The sequence below is a fragment of the Kogia breviceps genome, chromosome 6 (genome assembly GCF_026419965.1).
Source record: "Kogia breviceps isolate mKogBre1 chromosome 6, mKogBre1 haplotype 1, whole genome shotgun sequence".
NCBI classification, from domain to species: Eukaryota; Metazoa; Chordata; class Mammalia; order Artiodactyla; family Physeteridae; genus Kogia; species Kogia breviceps.
In genome coordinates, this window is record NC_081315.1 from 127,325,543 (window position 1) to 127,346,020 (window position 20,478).

Here is a 20,478-nt window from a genome sequence, read left to right on the forward strand (position 1 = left end):
TTTTAAAATATACTAATTAGTTGATGGACAGTGAACTAAGGAATTTTCACCTTCTAGTAAATTATGTGAAGTAGTGTCACCTACTGACAATGTACGATATTGCAGTCTAGCATCATTAGAAACAAATTCTAAAGACTTTAATATAGGAAGAAACTGTTTTGTCAGGTTTTAATTTTTATTTATTTATTTTAAAATTTATTTATTTTTTACTCTTAAATTTTTGGCTGCGTTGGGTCTTTGTTGATGTGTGTGGTCTTTCTCTGGTTGCGGCGAGGGGGGCTACTCTTCGTTGTGGTGTGCAGGCTGCTCATTGCAGTGGCTTCTCTTGTGGCGGAGCACGGGCTCTAGGCACGCAGGCTTCAGTAGTTGTGGCATGCGGGCTCAGTAGTTGTGGCACGCGAGCTCTAGAGCACAGGATCAGTAGTTGCGGCAGACAGGCTTAGTTACTCTGTGGCATGTGCGATCTTCCTGGGCCAGAGCTTGAACCCGTGTCCCCTGCATTGGCAGGCGGATTCTTAACCACTGTGGCACCAGGGAAGCCCCTGTTTTGTCAGGTTTTTAAAATTACAGAATGCATCTTCCTGGAAAAATACACTATGTCTGGAGTATAAGTAGTTACAGAATATGCATGGCACATCTTTCTGACATCTCAATTTTATTCGACATTTATATACGAAAATAAATGTTTATTGTGACTTAGATGGCACCATTAGCCTGATTTTTTTTTTAATCTATGATGGAAATCTTCCAAAAGTGTCTCTGTTTCAAACACATTCATTTTCGTCTTGCTATTAGAGGTTCTTCAGTGGAAAACTTTTAGTAGCATTGGTTCTAGCTCATTCCCTTTGTTTGAAAGATGAGAAAAGTCATGTTCCTTCCAGCTTGTGTCTAGGCTCAGAGAAAAGTTCGGGGAAGACAGACTTACAGACTCTTATTCTTCATTCCTTCCATCTGAATTTAACACAGGGTCCCCATTTGTATGGTAGATACTCAATCAAAATAGAAAAAAAAAAAACCGTTCAATTTGGGGAATCACAAACACGTGGTCAAAAGAATTTGGGTAACGTGAAAAGTTCTATAACCTCGGAATCACTGAAAATTGGTAGCAATGCTACAATAAAAATCTCCCATGGGAGAAATTCTGCAAGTTCTCAAAGGACTGTGAGTGACATCTAGCAATTCCAACAGCAAGCACCTCCGATTGCGGATCATCAGTCTCTTTTTGCTGGAAGTTTTAAAATTCAATTCTGCTTAGAGGAATTTTTGGTTGTGAATATGCCTTTAATTTTATCATGGAGGACCGCAATTAAATCACCAGCATTAGCTTTATAGCACAGTTAACATTCTGAAACACATCTATTCCATATAATGAAAGATACTCAAATTTAGGCCAAAATTTTAAGTTCAAAGAATAGCTTTAAAATAAGACTGCCAATGAGAGTGTTTACTGCTTGACTTGCAGCTAGTTAGATATCCAGGTCTTTTGGCTCATACATGTCTTTGTGTGCTACTTTGCTTGATCAGAAAGCAAAAGGACTTAGATGTGGCCTAACAGTGGACAGATAACTTCAAAATTTCCAAACGATTCTTCACAATGAAATCATAGGCTGAGGTTGGCAAAAATAAGAACTGAAAATATGGAAGGATCGTTACTACAGCAAAGAGCCAAGCCAGGCTCAAATGGGTGCAAATTAGCTGTTACCATGTTGCTGAAGAGGCACGCATTTGGCTTTTAGTCAAAGCTACGTGGTCAACAAGGAAACTTTATTGTCGCGCATAACTAGTGTTTCAGATGTAGGGAGCCTCCGGGGTTTGTTAATTCAGCAACTTATGAAAGCCGTTAAATACCCAGAATTATTCGTTTTCTTCTATCAGCCTTGCCATCTGGGATAGGCCCTTTCATGCTTGCAAAACGATTCTATCTGCAAACTTTACATCCTCACACATCAATGTCCAGAGGAAATACAAACTCAAGAGCCTCCCTCACATGTCTTTTTTAAGAGCTTAGAATCTTTCTCCAGGAGTTACTCTCAACAGATTTCCACTCATGCCTTACTAGATTTGGATCAGGTATCTCTTTCCAGCTCAGTCTCAAAATGGAAAGGGAAATTGAACTACTGTGTTATGATTGGTTGAAGGTAATCAAGATTCACCCTCTTGGGGCTGTGACTGGAGCAGGACTAATCTTTCCTGAGCCCTAATACCTGCATCAAATATGGGTTCTACAGAAGGAAAAAGGGCTCTTGGCAAAAACCCAAGTGTCTCCTACAAGGCACATCATAAAGCAACAGAAATTAACATCCCCAAGGATCGATGGGGAGAAACTTTTAGCACGGAAGGTACCTTGATATAAAATAGAAGGTATAGGGACTTCCCTGGTGGCGCAGTGGTTAAGAATCCACCTGCCAATGCAGGAGACATGGGTTCGAGCCCTGGTCCAGGAAGATCCCACATGACGTGGAGCAACTAAGCCCGTGTGCAACAACTACTGAGCCCGCGTGCTGCAACTACTGAAGCCCGTGTGCCTAGAGCCCGAGCTCCGCAACAAGACAAGCCACCGCAATGAGAAGCCCACACACTGCAGTGAAGAGTAGCCCCAGCTCGTGGCAACTAGAGAAAGCCCATGCACAGCAACGAAGACACAACACAGCCAAAAAATAAATTAATAAATAAATAAAATTTTAAAAGTAGAATGTGTAAGTGAAAGATATGCTTAGAGGACTTAAAGAAAGAAAGGAAAACACATTAGGTCAGTGTTTCCATCTATCCCTTCTGCTATCTGGGAATTTTATCTCTGACTCCTAATCACCAAAGGCAAAGGCATACTAACATCTTAAGGCTACTTTCCTCAGCTAGTATGTATACAAAGTACAAGAAGGATAATGACTTGTCTTGCAAAATACTGGGACAGCAAAAGGGTTTTGGTCTAGCTGCCTCTTTCCCCAGCACAACTCCATGGGTTCTTTGTGCTTACACACACACACACAAATTCATAAAGGCTGTTTCTAGCATTGCTGTGTGCCTGATCTTGGGTTGTGGTATCCTGTGGGAGAAGGAGCACAGGGGATGGAAAGGAAGGTGTTTGTTCTCAGGAAGAATTGTGAGCTCTTTGGGTTCTATGAATTCAATGTAAGGGTCCCGTCAAACAATGTAGATTATGTAGATAATATAATGGAAGTTTATGTTGATAATTTCATTTGCAGTGCATATTCTTATCATGTTCTACATTATGGTTACAAAGTAGATTATAGGATTTTTTTCCTCAAACAAGATTGAAAAGGTCAAAGCGAAGTTATTTTAATAAATCTCTAAGCCAGAATCACATAACAGCATCATTTGAAGAAGAATTCTTAACCTTCTCTGTGGAACCTTGAAAAACATTAAAGAAAGGCAAACCTCAAGACTTTCTACTAAAAACAACTGGTTATAAACCTTTTTTAGCATAAAAGAAAACTGTACTTGGATATCCTAATAGTGATTAATGTCCTAAAGTTATATTTAGTTAAACCATATTTAGCTGTACTAAAGAAAGCTTAGGCTCCTTTCAGATCTAATACGATTCCAAGAATTCTAAGATTTTACATATTACTTAATGTTGTTGTTCTGTTTGTTATTGAGTATTTAAAAACTATACAGATTCATGAATTTAACAACTATTTATTCAGTAACTCATACACGCCAGGCACTGTTCTGTGTGCTTGGGATGCATTTGTGAACAAAAGTAGACAAAAGATTGAAGCCCTTGTGAGCTAATATTCTAGTGAGGAAAAGAGAGACTATGAATGATAAACATAACAGATTAATAGCTATACTATGATAGAAGGTAATAAGTGCAAAGGGGGAATACAGAGCAGGGTGAGAAAATCTAGAGCATAAGAGACATTGCCTCTTTTTTTATGTTTTTTAAAAATTAATTTTTATTGGAGTATAGTTGCTTTACAATGTTGTGTTAGCTTCTACTGCACAGCAGACGTTGCCTTTTTAAATGAGGTGGATAGGGTAGACCTCATGGTGAAAGATGTATGTATATCTTATGAAGTTGTATGTGTATATATAATATAATATATATTGACATGAGTACATAAATACAAGCTACATTAAAATTAAATATTAACTATATGTATGTTGTTTTTACACCGAAAGTCTATTAATATATTTCCCACTAATTTAAAATGTGCGATTAATTCAAACACTACATTGGTTAAAAATTTATCTTTGTGTTTTCCATGAAGAGCTGCTAATAGCATTAAATGACTTCAAAGAATTTTTTTTTTTTTTTTTTTTTTTTTTTTTTGCGGTACGCAGGCCTCTCACTGTTGTGGCCTCTCCCGTTGCGGAGCACAGGCTCCGGACGCGCAGGCTCAGCGGCCATGGCTCACGGGCCCAGCCGCTCCGCGGCATGTGGGATATCCTCCCGGACCGGGGCACGAACCTGTGTCCCCTGCATCGGCAGACGGACTCTCAACCACTGCTCCACCAGGGAAGCCCCAAAGAATGTTTTCATAATATTTTTTGTTTTTCTTGATTCTAAAAGTTTGCTTATTGTAGGAAATTCAGAATATTAAAAAGAAAGAAAATAAAAATCACCCATAATCCCATTACTCATAGATAACTACTAATATTTTAGAAAAATTCCTCTCTTTCTTCATACCTGCCCTTCTTCCTCTTTCCTCCTTCCCTCTCCCCTTCCTCCTTCACTTCCTTCCCTCTAATCTTCCTTTTATCCACCTAGATAGAATTAAAAATAATTATATAAATGGATAGGTTTTTTTTTTTTTTTTTTTTTAATGGAGGCTATGCATAGGTCTTCAATCTCTTATCTGAAAACTCTGGAACTAAAATGTGCTTGAGAATGAAAAATGATTGGGTATAAAAAGGTAATTTTATATAAACTATACATTACGTAATATCCCTAGTGTGGTCTGGGGCAGGACCCTGCAATCAAATACACTAATAGTGAAATATTTGTTCATAATACATGAGATTAATAAAGACTATAAACAGCCTCATATGAGTTACGGTCATATTTTGCTATTAATTGACTCACAATTCGTCACAAATAGTCTCTTGTTTTTCTGAGCTTATTAGATTTCAGAATTGCAGATAATGAATTGTGAACCTAAGCACATTTTTTTAAATGGTGTCGTTTCTTTACTTAAAGTTATATTTTAGCAAAAAATTAAAAAACATTTTTTAAAGTTATGTTAACATTCTATCATGTTAAAGTTTTAGAAACAATTTTGATAGTGACAAAATAGCTTACATATTAAAAATTTATTAAATATATTTTAAGCATGTTAGCCAGTTGTTCACCATATTTGATGTGTATGTTTTTCTAGTTTATGTTTACCTATTTATGTTGTTTTTAAAAATATTTACAGATATTACATGTATCAGTAAATACCACATATGATATTTGTGGTGTCATCATACTCATGGCTGCATCTGTAGACCAAATCTGTAGATTCTTTTTCGTTTGTTTCACCTTAGGGTTCACTTTAATGAAGTGAATAGTGTTGCACATTCTATGGGTCCAGACTACTGACAACCACTGATCTTTTTATTGTTTCCACACGTTTTGCCTTTTTCAGAATGGCATATAGAATCTATTTTTCTTTCTTCTTTTTCCTTGAAAGGAGAGCTTCAAAGGCTTTATGTCTATAAGACCACTCATGGCGCACCCATGCGTGGACTGGACAGGCTCTAGGTGGCAAAGTCCCCCACTGAATACTGTAGCCTTTCTTCCAATATTGAGCCCTGTCCCACTGGTCCTGCCCAGCAGCCACGTGGAGGACATGTGTTGGGTATTTGCTGGGTATTTTGTGCCCCTTGTCACAATGAGCCCAGATTCCTGGCAAGCATGTTGTAAACAGACAAGCCATTTCTTCACTCTCCCTACTCTGAGCGCACCCCTATAAGATGTTTTCAGTTATGTCTTTCTTTTAAGATTTTATATTTTCCTTTTTACCCCTCAATCCATCTAGAATAAACTCTTCAGCTACCATGTAACTTCTAAACAAAAACATTTTAAAGATACATTATAGCTATATAGATATTATAGATATATAGCTATTGTAGATATATATATGAGCATTTGCACATGGTATAAGATTTTGGCAAGTACTTTCTGAGGATCCTCTCTGACTTTTGGGAGCCATCTGGCTCAGAGAGCTGCTCTCAACCACGTGGAAGGTTTAGGATTAGAGCCCTGACCCTGTCAGGAAGGACCACGTGGTCCAACACTGCAGGTGCTGGGTCAGTATGTGGAAGGTTCTTAGTCAAGAATTATCTTCAAAAAATCAAAGACAGTGATTTCCAAGTGGATGAAAAAGTGAAGAAAGAAAAGGAGCTGTTTTTCTTAAGAAAGTTGGTGAAGAGTGGAAAAAGGAAACCCAGCGATTTCAGTGAATGCCAGTATAGCAGAAGAGAGGCAGCCCCTTTCTGCACGAGCTAACAGGATGCTAGTCAAGAGCACAGAGAAATGTCTTAGACCGTGAACTGTGTGCGAAGATTCAGAAACTCCAAAAAAGAACTTGATGATTCTTATTCCATAAAGAGCCATTACAGATGGCCTTTCTCAGAAAAGTGTTCTCTGCTGGCCTGGTTGATAATCATAATGTAATTTTATAGTGGCTGCTAATTTACCAAAGATGACCTCAATGCCTCAGACATTGACACTTACGTATAAAGGAATTCCTGGCTGTAATGTTCCTGAGGTTCCCAATGAAGCAAAGCTGATTGGTTTTGCTCCTGGAGTGTCAGATGATGGATGTTCTTTGATGTCGTCCTTTCTCCATTACACTAATAAACCCTCAGCCTTTCCTCTTTCTGTCACCTGCCTCCTTCCCCTTGCAAAAGCTTGGTAATATCAGAAGATTGTGAAGAGGTCAGTTTAGATGAGAATGGGAGAATAATTTTTTACAGCTTACCACACTCTGAGTTCTGCTTCTTATTCCAGCAATCGTCAATCCAAGAACATGTAAGTGCCACACTGGCAGGACTGTTGCTAACTTTTGCAAGCAGCAATGTAACATCGTTAGCAATCAGTTTGGACTTCGCTTATAAAGAATATGAAATGCACTCAGGTGGTATGCTTATTGGTACAAAAGAACTTTCAGAAAGTCATCAGAAGAAAAAAGTGTTTATCAGAAGTTTAGTTTTTCTTTTATTGTTAATTTTTTGTTGGATTATTGTCCATCAGACTATTTAATTCTGTACTTAATATATATATAAGATTTAACATATATATCATATATAAATTATTTTTACATATTATCAATAAAGGGAAAACATCTGGCATATATGTTTCTTGCCATTAATTTCCTTTTACTTAAACAAAGAGCTTCAGGTGTATCTTTGGAGTATCTGTACTTCCAGTTTTTGAAATAATCTAATTAGGAACTAGGAGGCATATTCTATTGAAACTAATCGACAGTCTGATTGTCTTTTGGAAATTGGAGTTGTCTTGCAGACGTGAACATCAAGAGTGTGCCTGAAGCTGGAATGTTGCCGGATCTCTAAAATGTCTCTATATAAAGTGACATATGTAAGTTCAGCTTCATAAGGATGCTTGCAAACTAGGCTATAACATAAAAAGTCCTCATTTTGCAAATTGCTAACCCCATATCCACACCTGTGATTTAGCTTCTCCTTGAGTGATATGATTTGTTTTTCTAAAGAAGGTAAATGTGAAAACTGGAATCTGAGTTTAACTTGAAATTCCTCAGAACTGCAAGATAGAATAAAAATTATGAAAAGAATTTTGTTTAATAGCCAAAATGTCTTTAAAAGTAAGCACTTCTGGCTCAAGTAGCCCTTGGCTTTGAACTGTGGCCTATATATAATGAAACTAATAACTTTCAGATTTTTAAACAGAAAGATAAACTCTCAGGGAGGCGGGCTCTTTGCATGGTACCATTGCTACATTCTAACTAACCCTAGATATGGGAGCACTTTAATGTATTTTTTAAAATGCAAATATATACTTCTAAGAAATAAGGTATTTATAATCACTTTACCATAAATTAAGACATTATAAAGCCATTTATATAAACTGTAATGTAATTTAATTTTTGCATATTTATACAAGGATACCCCTGAAAGATGACTGAAAAGATAAATGAAAGTATAATGCCAAAAAAATGACAAGTGCTGCTCCATTATCTCCTTCTATGTCAAGTTGTCCAGCATTGGTTGGTATTCCCTCTACAGTTCCTTTGTAGATGAACTGACTTTTTTAGTTTAGAAACTTGTATAAGAAGTTTTTAAAGTTTATGATTATTATTTTTGTAATACAAATAGTTTTTTCAGAGTGTGTCTGTATAGTCTTTATTTTATTTATTTATTTATTTATTTATTGAGGTACGCAGGCCTCTTACCGCTGTGGCCTCTCCCGCCGTGGAGCACAGGCTCTGGACGCGCAGGCCCAGCGGCCATGGCCCACGGGCCCAGCCACTCCACGGCACGTGGGATCCTCCTGGACCGGGGCACGAACCCGCGTCCCCTGCATCGGCAGGCGGACTCCCAACCACTGCGCCACCAGGGAAGCCCTATAGTCTTAATTTTAGTTCATTCTGTCTGGATCAAGATGAACTCTTTTAATTTGCATGCTTTGATCCATTTTCAGTTGCTTTCAAATCGAACATCGTTATCACTCCTTGTTGGGTTTTCCTGGGGCTTACATCTAGATTGGTCTGCCCCTCTGTCTATCACCATCGACTTGGAACATCCCACCCATTCGTCCCATCGTCTGCAGCTGTGTCTTCCTCATCTGGGTCTATACTACCCACCCTATGGGTGTGCTGTACTTCCTTTCCTGTACTTCTAGCCTGTCCCAGCCACTGAAGCTAACACTATGTCTCTGAATGGTATGTGATAGGATAACCCTTTCTGTGTTTGAGCCACTCTTTTAATAAGCATAATATATCTAAACTTAACAGAGAATAATCACTTTTTATGCTTTTGTCTTACAGAGATAATCTTTGGATGGCATCTGATTTTTGTGTTAATTCTATTTATGGTATCTTTATCAACATGACTTAAATTCTCCACAAGTTGGGAATAGTTCACAGAGTGAGTTTCGTAACCTGCAATTTCACATGAAAAGATCTGAGAACTCCTACAGTAAAAGCTGGGTTGGACAAAGCATTTCTTACATTTATGAGGAAATCCTTCCTGCACAGCTCCTATTTTTCCTCCTATCCAGCACATTTTGGGAAATGTTACCCAAGAGAAATTTCTTTAACCATCACAGTAAGCAAAGGGAGCTAACATACCATGAAAACCACCCAACTGCCAAACATCACATATTTGATATATTTAACTTTTTACAAAAATCTGAGATTGTTTTCTTGTCATTTTTCAGTTATGAGAACTGAGGTTTATTAACAGCAGGCACACTTGCTCATGTTCAGACCTGTGCAATCAGAGCCAGAATCTGTACCTGACTCCAAATCCCGTGCTCTTTCTACAAAATTTACTCATTCATTACATTCTTATTTGATAGAAGTGAATCTCTTGAAGATCTCAGATAAAAGCTCTTAAATTATCTCAACTATTCCTACTGGGAAAAAAACTCCTATTTTTACCTGATGATTTTTTCATTTTACTGGAAAGTAGTCAGTGGAGGGTGAAGGCAATAGATGCTAAATAATTTGGTAATGAAGCAAGAATTAATGTCTAAAGGTAAATTAAAAGTTTGCTAAATATTGTTAGTGGTAATTTCTTCTGAAAAACATATGACAAACTGGGAAAAAATTAAATGTATGAATATAAATATAAATTTATGTCAGAAACATTGGCCTATCACTTCCTTAAATTTAAAAAATTCATTTTAACTTTGTTTGTAAAGTTTCTTAGTGATTAATCTATGTCCTGGGATTAACTTTAATGATTTATGGGAAAGATAGATATCTGCCATACTGTTGGAACCTATTGAACTAAGAGTAATAATAAAGAAAAAATAAATTAAAGGCTAGTTATTCTTTTGGGGAAAATGGATCTACATTTTGCTAATTAATGAAATAATACATTTTGATTAGAAAACTTACAAAGTTTTGCTAGAATATTTGAATATTATAATAGTTTGCTCACTTTAAATTGCCAAATTTTGACTGATTGCCTCCTGTGATTTATAGAAGGAAGATAATACTTCTAGAGTATTGAAAAGAGACATTGAAAGACTGAGGAATAGGTTGTAAAGTAAAAGGAGATTCAATCTCCCCTGGCTTTGATGCATTCTCCCCACAGCAGCTAGAATACTTTTCCTTAGACATTAGAAAGAATAGGAACTGCCTCTCTTTGGTATCACCCACGCATCACTCCACACACGGTACAGTTTTATGCAAATAAAAGAAATTTCCAATAAAATGACAATGACAAATAATAATCCAAAATAGATAATTGATCAAGATGAGAGTTAGGATATGTGTAGAATTGGCCAAATGTTCAAAAATGTATTGATTTACGAGATATTTTTAAGTCAGCAGGAATTTTACCTTAACTTCTTATTGAGGAGCTGCTCTGTATTTGAATTCACATTTTGCTGCAGAATAATCTGAAGTTTATAATGCTAGAGTTTAATTTTGCTGGAAAGTAACACCACCATCTCACTGATTTTTAAGGCAGAACTCATTTGGTATAGTTCTTTCACAAAGGAATTCTATTACCTATGATTTATTTATTAACAATGTATTAAAACGTAGATCATCAGTTATATGCAAGTAGGTACTTCACTGAAAGAAATAAGGAAATTAGACATGGGCTTTGGTGGTTTTATTTCACTGGAACATTTCCCAAAGTTGCTTCATTAAAATATTTCCTTAAGGAGCTTTGTCAGATTTTGGAGGAAATTCAAATGAATAATTGTATTTTATTTTTATTATGAAGTTTTCCACTTTAAAATATATTCGAGTGTACTGTGCAATGATCCAACGTAATATTTTGTCAGACTTGCAAGCATAGCATTTGAATTGTTTAACTCATCTGATTATATTGGATCTGATTACATTATTATAAAGCTACCAGCAGTCCTACTTTCCATTTTCAGAGATATAATAAAGAAAAAATATGTATATTGTATGTGTACATATATTCTTCACAAGACCCTAGACCTAAACTCTGAGCTTTAACTCCCACATTTGTGATTAAGATTCATTTGTTTCAAACTAGAGAAACTAACTCTGACTGACTTAAACAACTGATTGGAGAGATACTGGGTTACTCACATGAGTAAGAGGGAAGTTGTAGAACATGGTCAATCTTAAGGGGCCAAGGTAGTACCCACTATCCCCTCAAGGCACTCTGCTGCCTTGAAGTTCAAATTCCAGCAAGGGAAAGTCCAACTGGCCTGGTTTGGATCACATGGCTGTCCCTTGCCTAGGAGAGGACAGGACACTTTAGATCAAACTGGGTCCAGTGGGGAAAAAGATAATTTTCCTAAAGGATATCAAGGTGCTGTTCCCAAAAGAAGATGGAATGGATGTTTAGAAATCAAGAAAGCAACAATCTCTCAAATACCTTTAATAAAGTATTATGCTAGAGTAACTTTCCTTAGAGAACCAGGAAATCTTATGTGTATTTTTTATCATTCTTTTGAGTATGCACATGCAAAGATATATAAGGAATAATATTGCCTAATAATTGACCTTAAAGCATATAATTGACAAGAGGTATTGAGGTATGTCTAAGATTGAGTTAATTGGAAGTATCTCCTTTTATAAATGAGGTAGTTACCGTATATGTAACCCAAGTTTTAACTCCAAGCTCGTATAGATAGAGAAATTTGTTACAGCATTTAGAAAACTGGTGATTTTATTCACATATATCTGTTGGGAGAGAATCCTCCTTGGGAATATCCCATTTCTTTACATCTTGCAAGCAGAGACACTGATTGCCTTAGTTCTGGATTATCTTTTCAAAAATATTTTTCAGGGGCTTCCCTGGTGGCGCAGTGGTTAAGAATCTGCTTGCCAATGCGGGGAACACGGGTTTGAGCCCTGGTCTGGGAAGGTCCCACATGCTGCGGAGCAACTAAGCCTGTGTGCCACAACTACTGAGCCTGCACTCTAGAGCCCGCGAGCCACAGCTACTGAAGCCTGCGTGCCCAGAGCCTGTGCTCCGCAACAAGAGAAGCCACCGCAATGAGAAGCCCGCGCACCACAACGAAGAGTAGGCCCCGCTCACGGCAACTAGAGAAAGCCTGCACGCAGCAACGAAGACCCAACACAGCCAAAAATTAAAAAAAAAAAAAAAAAAAAATATATATATATATATATATATATTTTTTTTTTTTTTCAGAAGATAGAGGAAGCATCTCCTTCTGGAGTAGGTGGCAGACAGGTTTGCTGCCCAATATAATAAAGATAATGTCTCTTTCCAAAGCAACAGTCAGGCAGGATTACTGCCTATTATAAAAGGGCTTGGGTTCTCTAAATTTAGGGTTCCTTTCCTGTAATGTGGCCACTGCATGTGTAGGCGTCACCTGGCCCTCTTCACTTTGCCCTGTGGGAATCAGGCTCAGATAACAGGCACAAGGAAATGCTGATACTGTGGCTACTGCTATTGCTGGGAGCAGTGAAGTCTTCTGTCACTGACCCAGGAATCTTGTGCCTTCTGCTAGCATTCCTGAAACTATGGCAGCTGACTTCTGTATTTCAGACTTTTACAGTTCTTGACAATAGCAGCCTTTATCAACATTGACATTTTTCTTTATAGGTATTGAAACCAAGGAATTTATTGAGTCCCTACCATGTACCAGCCACTGTGTTAACCTCTTTATATACATAATTTAATCCTTAAATAATCCCATAAATTAATAACTATTTTCTTCATTTTGTGCCTTAGCACTTAGAGAATTCATTAGAATTCATTTCAGAGAGAGCCTTGCCATTTGTCTGTCTGTCTGTTTGTTTTGGTGACAGAATACATTGATAATACTCTTGAGTAGAGGGTAAGACCTCAAGGACACATTTGAAAAATAAATGACTGTCATTATGTTTATGACAAAGGGGTAAATGTTTGTTGCTACTGAAAGAAGGGAAGGAGTTGGAAGTTAGAGAAAATGTCAGAGACTGAATACTAAGTGGAAAAAGGCAGAAGAGAAAGTAAAAATAAAAATAACTAGGCAATAAAGCTGTGGTAGAGGGCAAGGCAGTACACAAATAGTAGATAGGAACCTGTAGTGGGATGCTGTGAATGCATTCCCCATGATCCCACGAGTATTTAGGACAGACTGTACAAACCATGAGAAACTCATTTCAGGGATTAGATTACTTGCGGATCCTCTGGAAGGTTCCGAATTTCATATCCAGGTTTACATCCGGGGTGACATGAGGTTTGGAGGTCATGGTGAGTTGGTAAAACAGAGATGGCAAGCCAGAGGGTCCTGAAGCCCCCCAATACTATGTGGGATACTTATTCAAGGAAAACCTGAGGCTCATAGAGGTTGAGTATTTTGGACAAACTCAAAGAGTTATTGTGCTGCGTGGCAGAGGTTTTAAAAACAGAACCTTTTCATTATGTTTAAGTAGAGAATCACATGCAGAAATACAGTCAAGAAGGTTTTTTTCACTTAACTTATGTGGAACCCAAATATCAAAGCAATTAACATAACCAAGCTGGTGCAAATGATTTTCAACGCTTGATTTGGATATTTTGAGTATGTCGGCTATCTCCCGTGTGGTATAACGTTGATTGTTCTCAATTAATGTCTCGATTGATCGCTATCAACTTCAACTGTTCTACCTGACCGTGGAGCATCGTCCACAGAGAAATCTCCAGCACGAAACGTCGCAAACCACTTTAGACACGTTTGGTCACAGCACCTTCTCCATACACTGAACAAATCATTTTTTGTGTTTCAGCTGCATTTTTACCTTTCTCGAAATAGTAAAGCATAATATGCCGAAAATGTTGCTTAGCTACTCTTTCAAAGGTCTCTGGTTTATGGGACTAGATGAATGACAATTCTGTAGATGAAAATAGGAAATAGAAGACAGAGTGGGTTTAGAAGGGGCGATGGCATTCATCACAGTTTGGGACGCACTGAGCTCTTTATTAGGAATCAGGAGAGGGGTCTGGATTAAGTAATAGGAATCTGGAGACCCCCGTGTAAGTTACCACAAATGAGAGAACTTGCGATCATACTGTTTACATTCATGCTAGCATCCATCTTGCCTTTTTGAAACTTCCGTTACTTAAAAGGAACATGAGAAAAGTCTGAAAAAAGGAAACTGAAGGGAAAAGACATGTTTTTGGTTGGCATTCAGGAGTGGTCAGGAAGCAGGAAGACATCAGGGTCTCCACCCAGGAACAGAGAGAAAGAACCTATGGAAGTTAAACAGAATCAAAGGAGGAGAGAAGGCTTAAGTCTCATTCTTTACATGCTAAAGCCTGCTCAACGCTGTAACCCCTTGTGAGAAATGCGGAGTATCATCTCAGCCGAGGCAGGACCCTGCGATCTCGCACATGTGTTCCCTCAGCACCCGCTCCCGGGGCAGACGGAAGTGGCCCGAGTGTGGCAAATGCACGTGAAGAGACACACTGAGCAGCTTCACCAGCTCAAAGCCAGCCTCTGGGCCTGCAGAGGCGTCTCCGAGTGGAGGGGCCTCGCGCTTGCCAGCCGCCCCTGTGTCTCCGCCGGCTGGTGTGGGTCGTCATCTGACAGCCGCAGAGGGGGAGAGGAAGAAGGGAACTGTGAGGTTCCCCCGCGGATGTGCAAATGCTCCCCCCAGTCAAGGGCAGACTCAGGAAAATCAGCTCATATGACGATTCTCCCAACAAACGAATCCTCCGTAATAGGTTAAGAGCATTGGGAAGCCCTAGGGTTGGGTTTAGTTTGCCAAAGCGGTACTTCACGAGCCTCATATATTGTGCTCGCACCTCCCTCTGACGCTGGAGCGGAATAAAGTGGAAGGAAGAGCAGAGAGAAGTTATTTTAACTTCTGAGTGCAGGACACAAATTGGTGAAACTCACGCATCTCCACAAACATTAAATTCCCCTCCTGTTACTCAGCAATTATTGGCAAGTTAATTGGTTCTAGACCTCAACATTATCACTTCCTGTAGGAGGCTTGAGATAGAGTTTGTCAATATTCTTGGCCATATATTACACACACGCCAGCATTTGAGGCAAAATGGAAAGAAATAACTTTATTATGCAAAATTTTCAATTTGAATATATCTACCCAGCCACAAATGGAGAAACTAGAGTCCCACAGTGCTGCCTGGAAGGCTGGAGAGGCAGAGGCGGGGCGTGTGTGTGGGGTGTGTGTGTGTGTGTGTGTGTGTGTGGTGTGTGTGGTGTGTGTGTGTGGGGGGGGTTGCCTGGTGTGTGTGCGTGTGTGTATAGCATGTGTGTGCTGGTAAAACTTTCCTTTTCTATGGAATCACAAAGGCTGGAGGTATAACTGTTTCCCCGTAACACCTTTTTCCCTTGGAGCAGAGGCTGATGAAAGTGAAGAGGTAGTTATATAGGATGGAAACTAGGCCAGAGAAATTATTTCTAAAATTATTGAAAAGTAAGGAATAGAGCAAACATTTTCTTTCCTTTTGAGCGTGTACTTGGAGCTTAAGCAATTTTAAGCCAGCAAAAGCATCATAGTGTGGCTGCAACAGCAGTGCAACTGATTTTATATCTGCCTAGGATTTAACATCCTGCGGGCGCCCAGGATGATTAGAAGAAAATGACAGAAATGAAATGGGGCAAAGGGACCCTCAAGTTGGGGAGAATAATGGCTGCTAAATGACTCTGTCCTCCCCTCCAAATATGGACTCAACCAAAATTAGTGCATAGACAAAGAATCAGTGTGAGATGCTTTGAGCTGCCTGGACATTTTTGAAAATAAGTGAGTGTTTAAAGAATAATTGCTCAATTGAATCATTGAATTGGGAGATATGTCTTTTAGATTAAATTCCACCAGTGTCTGAGCTACATGAAAAAGTATCAATACATGAAAGCAACCAATCAGGCCCATACTTCTACCTTTAATGCATTTTAACGTTAAATGTACATTTTCCTTTTTCTATGTAGGAGCTTAAATAAGATACTTCTCTTAACCCAGGGGGTAACATAAATTCTATAAAATATATAGTATTTTTTATCGAAATACTTTCTCCTAGAAGTATGCTCTTATAACTGCAAATTGATGAAGACCCAAAGAACCATAAAACAAGTGGAACTTGCTGGAATAATTTAGGAAGCAGAATTATAGCATGCATAGAACTGGGCGGCCAGCCCTGGGGCAGTTTTGAATCCTGGCTCTGCCATTTTCTCGCCATGAGACTTGGATTAATTACCTGTAACAACGGGATAATTATACCTCTCTTGCTGGGTGATAGAGCTCAATAAATAAACTAAGGAAAATCATCTGAAGTTAGTCCATGCTTAATAATATTAGAAATTTAGTCTGAAATATTATTTTTGTTGATAAGGAAAATGGGGTTAAAAAAAATCTAGGCTAGTGAGCGTTACAGGCTGGCCTCACTCCCAGACCTAACTAGACTCCAAGGAAGGTTTTCTTCTGACATCACATCACAACCATGACAAAGTGAATACATCTTTCTCTTCATGTGACACCTTCAAGTCAAAGATCGAATTCTCTATGACCTTTGAAAACTTAAAATATGCCTGGTCTTACATTTCCAAAGTAATAGAGACCACCGTGTGGTGTGACTTCCTCTCTTTTCAAAGGGATAGAGCTGTTCCTCGCAGTTTCTACAATCTGTGTGTGGTAACAACGAAGCAAGTGCCACAGCACAGGGGATATGACCTTTTATAATGAGCTGAGACAGAGACGTCCCCAAATGATTCTGGGAGAGGGTCACAACAGGGACTGGCTGACTCGCAGGCCTGGGATGTGGAAACCTGTCTTCTTGGAACTACAGTAGTACCCTGAGCAAGGGGTCCTCTTTGCACATTTGCAGTGACCCACCGGGAGTTCAAATGAAATTAGGTCTCGCCTAAACTGGATTTTCTCCCAATACATTAGCATTTGTGCAATCTTGCCAATGTTTGGCAGTTTGCTAATTACTAATAGGATGGCTTCAGTAATAGTAATGGCATGATTAAATCATGTTTTACTGCTGTTGAATTGACCTATAACAAGGCTACCAAGGGGTACTTCTTATATATACGTTCAATTTTTATTCTGGTGAGCACACCTCAGTTGGCAAACTTAAACCACTACTAGAAGTTGGATTACAATGACTTTTTCACTAATTCAAGGAAATGGAAATTTTAAAAAATACACCAAAATGTTATGATGCAACTATTGTTTTTCTGATTCACTTATACTGAAGTACTGGAGAAGAATGATTTGTCTCTTTAATCAGTAGTAGAAAAAACAAAGTTTTAATGAGTTAACATAAGAGAAGGATAATTCTTTCTCAAGAATTATCAATAATTAAATAGCCAAAGACTGAGGTTGAAAATATTTAACTGCCTAGTAAGGCTCTTTCATCTTCCTATTACACAAAACTTCAAGTATTTCCAGAAATTGAAAAAACAAACAAAAAAAGATTGAGCTGGAATTAAGCAGACTAACTTCTGGAAGTTGGAGCTAGATAGTCTCAGCTCTTATCTCTGGATTGTTTATTGGACTGCAGCTTCAGCTGACGCTCCTGGTTTTCTTTAGTTACTTCTAGAAGTACAGATATCCGTGAATCTCACACTCCTGCTTTATACCTCCTCGCAAAGATGATCTCCAGTTGGTCCTAGTAGAATCCTTATTAAATGGATGAACTTAATACTTTTAAACCTGCTTAATCTTTAGACATCTGTCACGTCACTGTATAATTTAATTGCAATAAAATGTGGATACATTCGTTTTCCGTTTTAATTGGTTTGAGAAGACAGAGTTACGTTTTTTGTTAATAATTACGCAGATGCACAGGAAGAAAAACACAGATTTAACTGCAAATCGATGTGTCTCTGAACTACTTCTCTAAGTATATATGTACTCAGCAAAGCCATCACCATCACATTAGGATTTTCTCATTTCGAGGAAGCTGGAAGTTCTGAGGGGTTGTATAATTTTGGCCCCTAGGACTTGATCAGGATCTCAGCTGTCACAGCCTTGGCCTCCATCTGTGCCAAAGGGAAACATTACAGGTATAAGTAGTGGAGGGGGTGATGTGCAGGTGAGGCAGACACAAGCCACAGTAAAAAGAGGAACGAGGGCCCTCAGCTGAGCTCTCCCTCGGCCTGTGTGCTCCTCCAACAGCGTGTGCTTCTACACATTGGCTTTCCTTTCTGAGGAGAAACCTATGAAAAACAGCAGGAAAATGTTTCAGATTGAAAATTAAAAATTCATTTCTCTTCTTCTGGCTTAGGGCTAACATAAACTTCGAGGCTGGCGAGAAAAGAAGTATTTTATTCGTGAGCACCCACAAGTTTACACTGAGAAATCAAGAGGCAGCAAATGGAAGGTTATCATTTTCAGGACTGACATATGCTTACCATTTCGTGAAAGCACTTGTGGCCTGGTCCTAATCACGCCTGACACGGATATACTACTTCTCAGTCTTGTTGGCATTTTGGTGGCTCTGGCATTTGCTTATGAAAGTGAGTCATATGTGTTACTATTTGGTTCAGAACTCATCCCACAGAGAGATAACTGCCAAATAAAGTACTTTAAAAATCCGATACTGGGTGCGTTCTTGCCGAAGCCATAGAAAAGATCACAGTTCTTACAATGTGAGAGTGTATCATGAAAACCAATATGAAAAATTTGGAATATGTTAGTAAGACCAGGATAAAATGCCACAAATAAGTGCCATAGGGAAAACAAAATCAAAGAAGTCTACTCATGGCAAAAGAAAAAATAAATCGCATAAATGCCAGGAAATAAGGTGTTTTCCTGATTCATGATAACGTTTTAGTATATGTTAAATGTTTTATACTTGCTGCCCTGCATTTGGTATTTCAAAGATATGCTAAACCAACATTTTAGTAACAGGAAGATAAAAGGTTACTTTTTCAGGTTGAAAAAATATTCTTCTGAGAACTGCAGCCATTATATAAAAAGGTATCTACTGGAAACAAAATGAAAAGACAAGCTACTGAACGGGAGTAAATACTTGCAAATGATATGACCGATAAGGGGTTAATATCTAACATATATAAATAGCTCATACAACTAAATATCAAAACAAACAACCCAATTAAAAATGGGCATAAGACCTGAACAGACCTTTTTCCAAAGAAGACAGTCATTTGACCAATAGGCACATGAAAAGCTGCTCAACATCACTTATCATCAAAGAAATGCAAATCAAAACCACAATGAGATATTAGCTCACACCTGCCAGAATGGCTATTATCAAAAGGACCCTAAATAACAAATGCTGGCAAGTATGTGGAGAAATGGTAACCCTTGGACACTGTTGGTGGGAGTGTAAATTGGTGTTGCCACTGTGGAAAACAGTATGGAGGTTCGTCAAAAAACCTAAAAATAGAACTACCGTATGATCCAGCAATTCCACTCCTGGGTGTGTATCCAAAGAAAACAAAAGCACTAATTCAAAAAGATATATGTACTCCAATGTTCATAGCAGCATTGTTTACAATAGCCAAGATATGGAAGCAACCTCAGTGTTCATCAACAGATGAATGGATAAAGAAGATGTGGGAGATATATATGTATATATAAATATAATATATTATATGTATTATATATATCCATTACATGTATAATGGATATATATAATATGTATAATACATAATATATATGTAATGGAATATTACTCAGCCATAAAAGAGAATGAAATTTTGCCATTTGCAACAACGTAGATGGACTTCGAGGGTATTATATGAGATTAAGTCAGACAGAGAAAGATAAATCCTGTATGATATCACTTATATGTAGAATCTAAAAAATACAACAAACTAGGGAATATAATTAAACAGAAACAGACTCCCAGATATAGAGAACAAACCAGTGGTTACCAGTGGGGAGGGGGAATGGAGAGGGACAAGAAAGGGGCAGGGGATTAAGAGGTACAAACTACCACACATAAAAAAAACCCCAAACTACCACACATAAAATAAATAAGCTACAAGGCTTTACTGTACAGCACAGGGAATATAGCCAATATTTTATAATGAATGGATGGATATGTTATAATGAACTGTGAGAAGAGTATAACCTTCAAAAATTGTGAATCACTATGTTGTACACCTGAAATTTATATAATATTGTACAGCAACTATACCTCAATAAAAAAAGAAAAAATATCTAATGCCTTTTTGGAAAGTTATATTAAACATAATAAGTATCATACTTTCTCAGGAATGTTAGCTACAGTTTCTACAGGAACTTAGCCGCATAACGTTAAGATATTTGCGTTGTACGTTTTTGAAATTACATGCAATTTATGGCACCGAATTACAATTTATGGCAAAGGATTCACTTACAATATATACCTGAACTTTTGGTGTATTTTAAAGGCAGACTAGACATGATTATGCACTAAACTGAG

The 20,478-nt window shown here is 38.0% G+C and overlaps 1 protein-coding gene and 1 pseudogene across 9 annotated transcripts in view; both read right to left on the bottom strand.

Moving 5' to 3' along the window:
• The window catches only part of TNIP3 (TNFAIP3 interacting protein 3), a 117,141-nt gene that overhangs the window by 33,893 nt on the left and 62,770 nt on the right, over positions 1–20,478 (bottom strand). For 3 of the 9 annotated variants that reach the window (XM_059066321.2, XM_067036586.1, XM_067036585.1), the window contains exon 12: positions 15,136–18,262. The exons of 3 other annotated variants lie outside the window; for them this stretch is intronic. In XM_059066321.2, coding sequence (XP_058922304.1) covers positions 18,231–18,262 — 32 coding nt within the window. In that variant the 3' untranslated portion in view covers positions 15,136–18,230. Of the gene's footprint in view, positions 1–15,135; positions 18,263–20,478 lie in introns of those variants that run through there. 3 more of the 9 variants (XM_067036590.1, XM_067036591.1, XM_067036592.1) reach the window with 2 other exon arrangements.
• On the bottom strand, positions 5,796–5,913 carry LOC131759045 (small nucleolar RNA SNORA11; annotated as a pseudogene).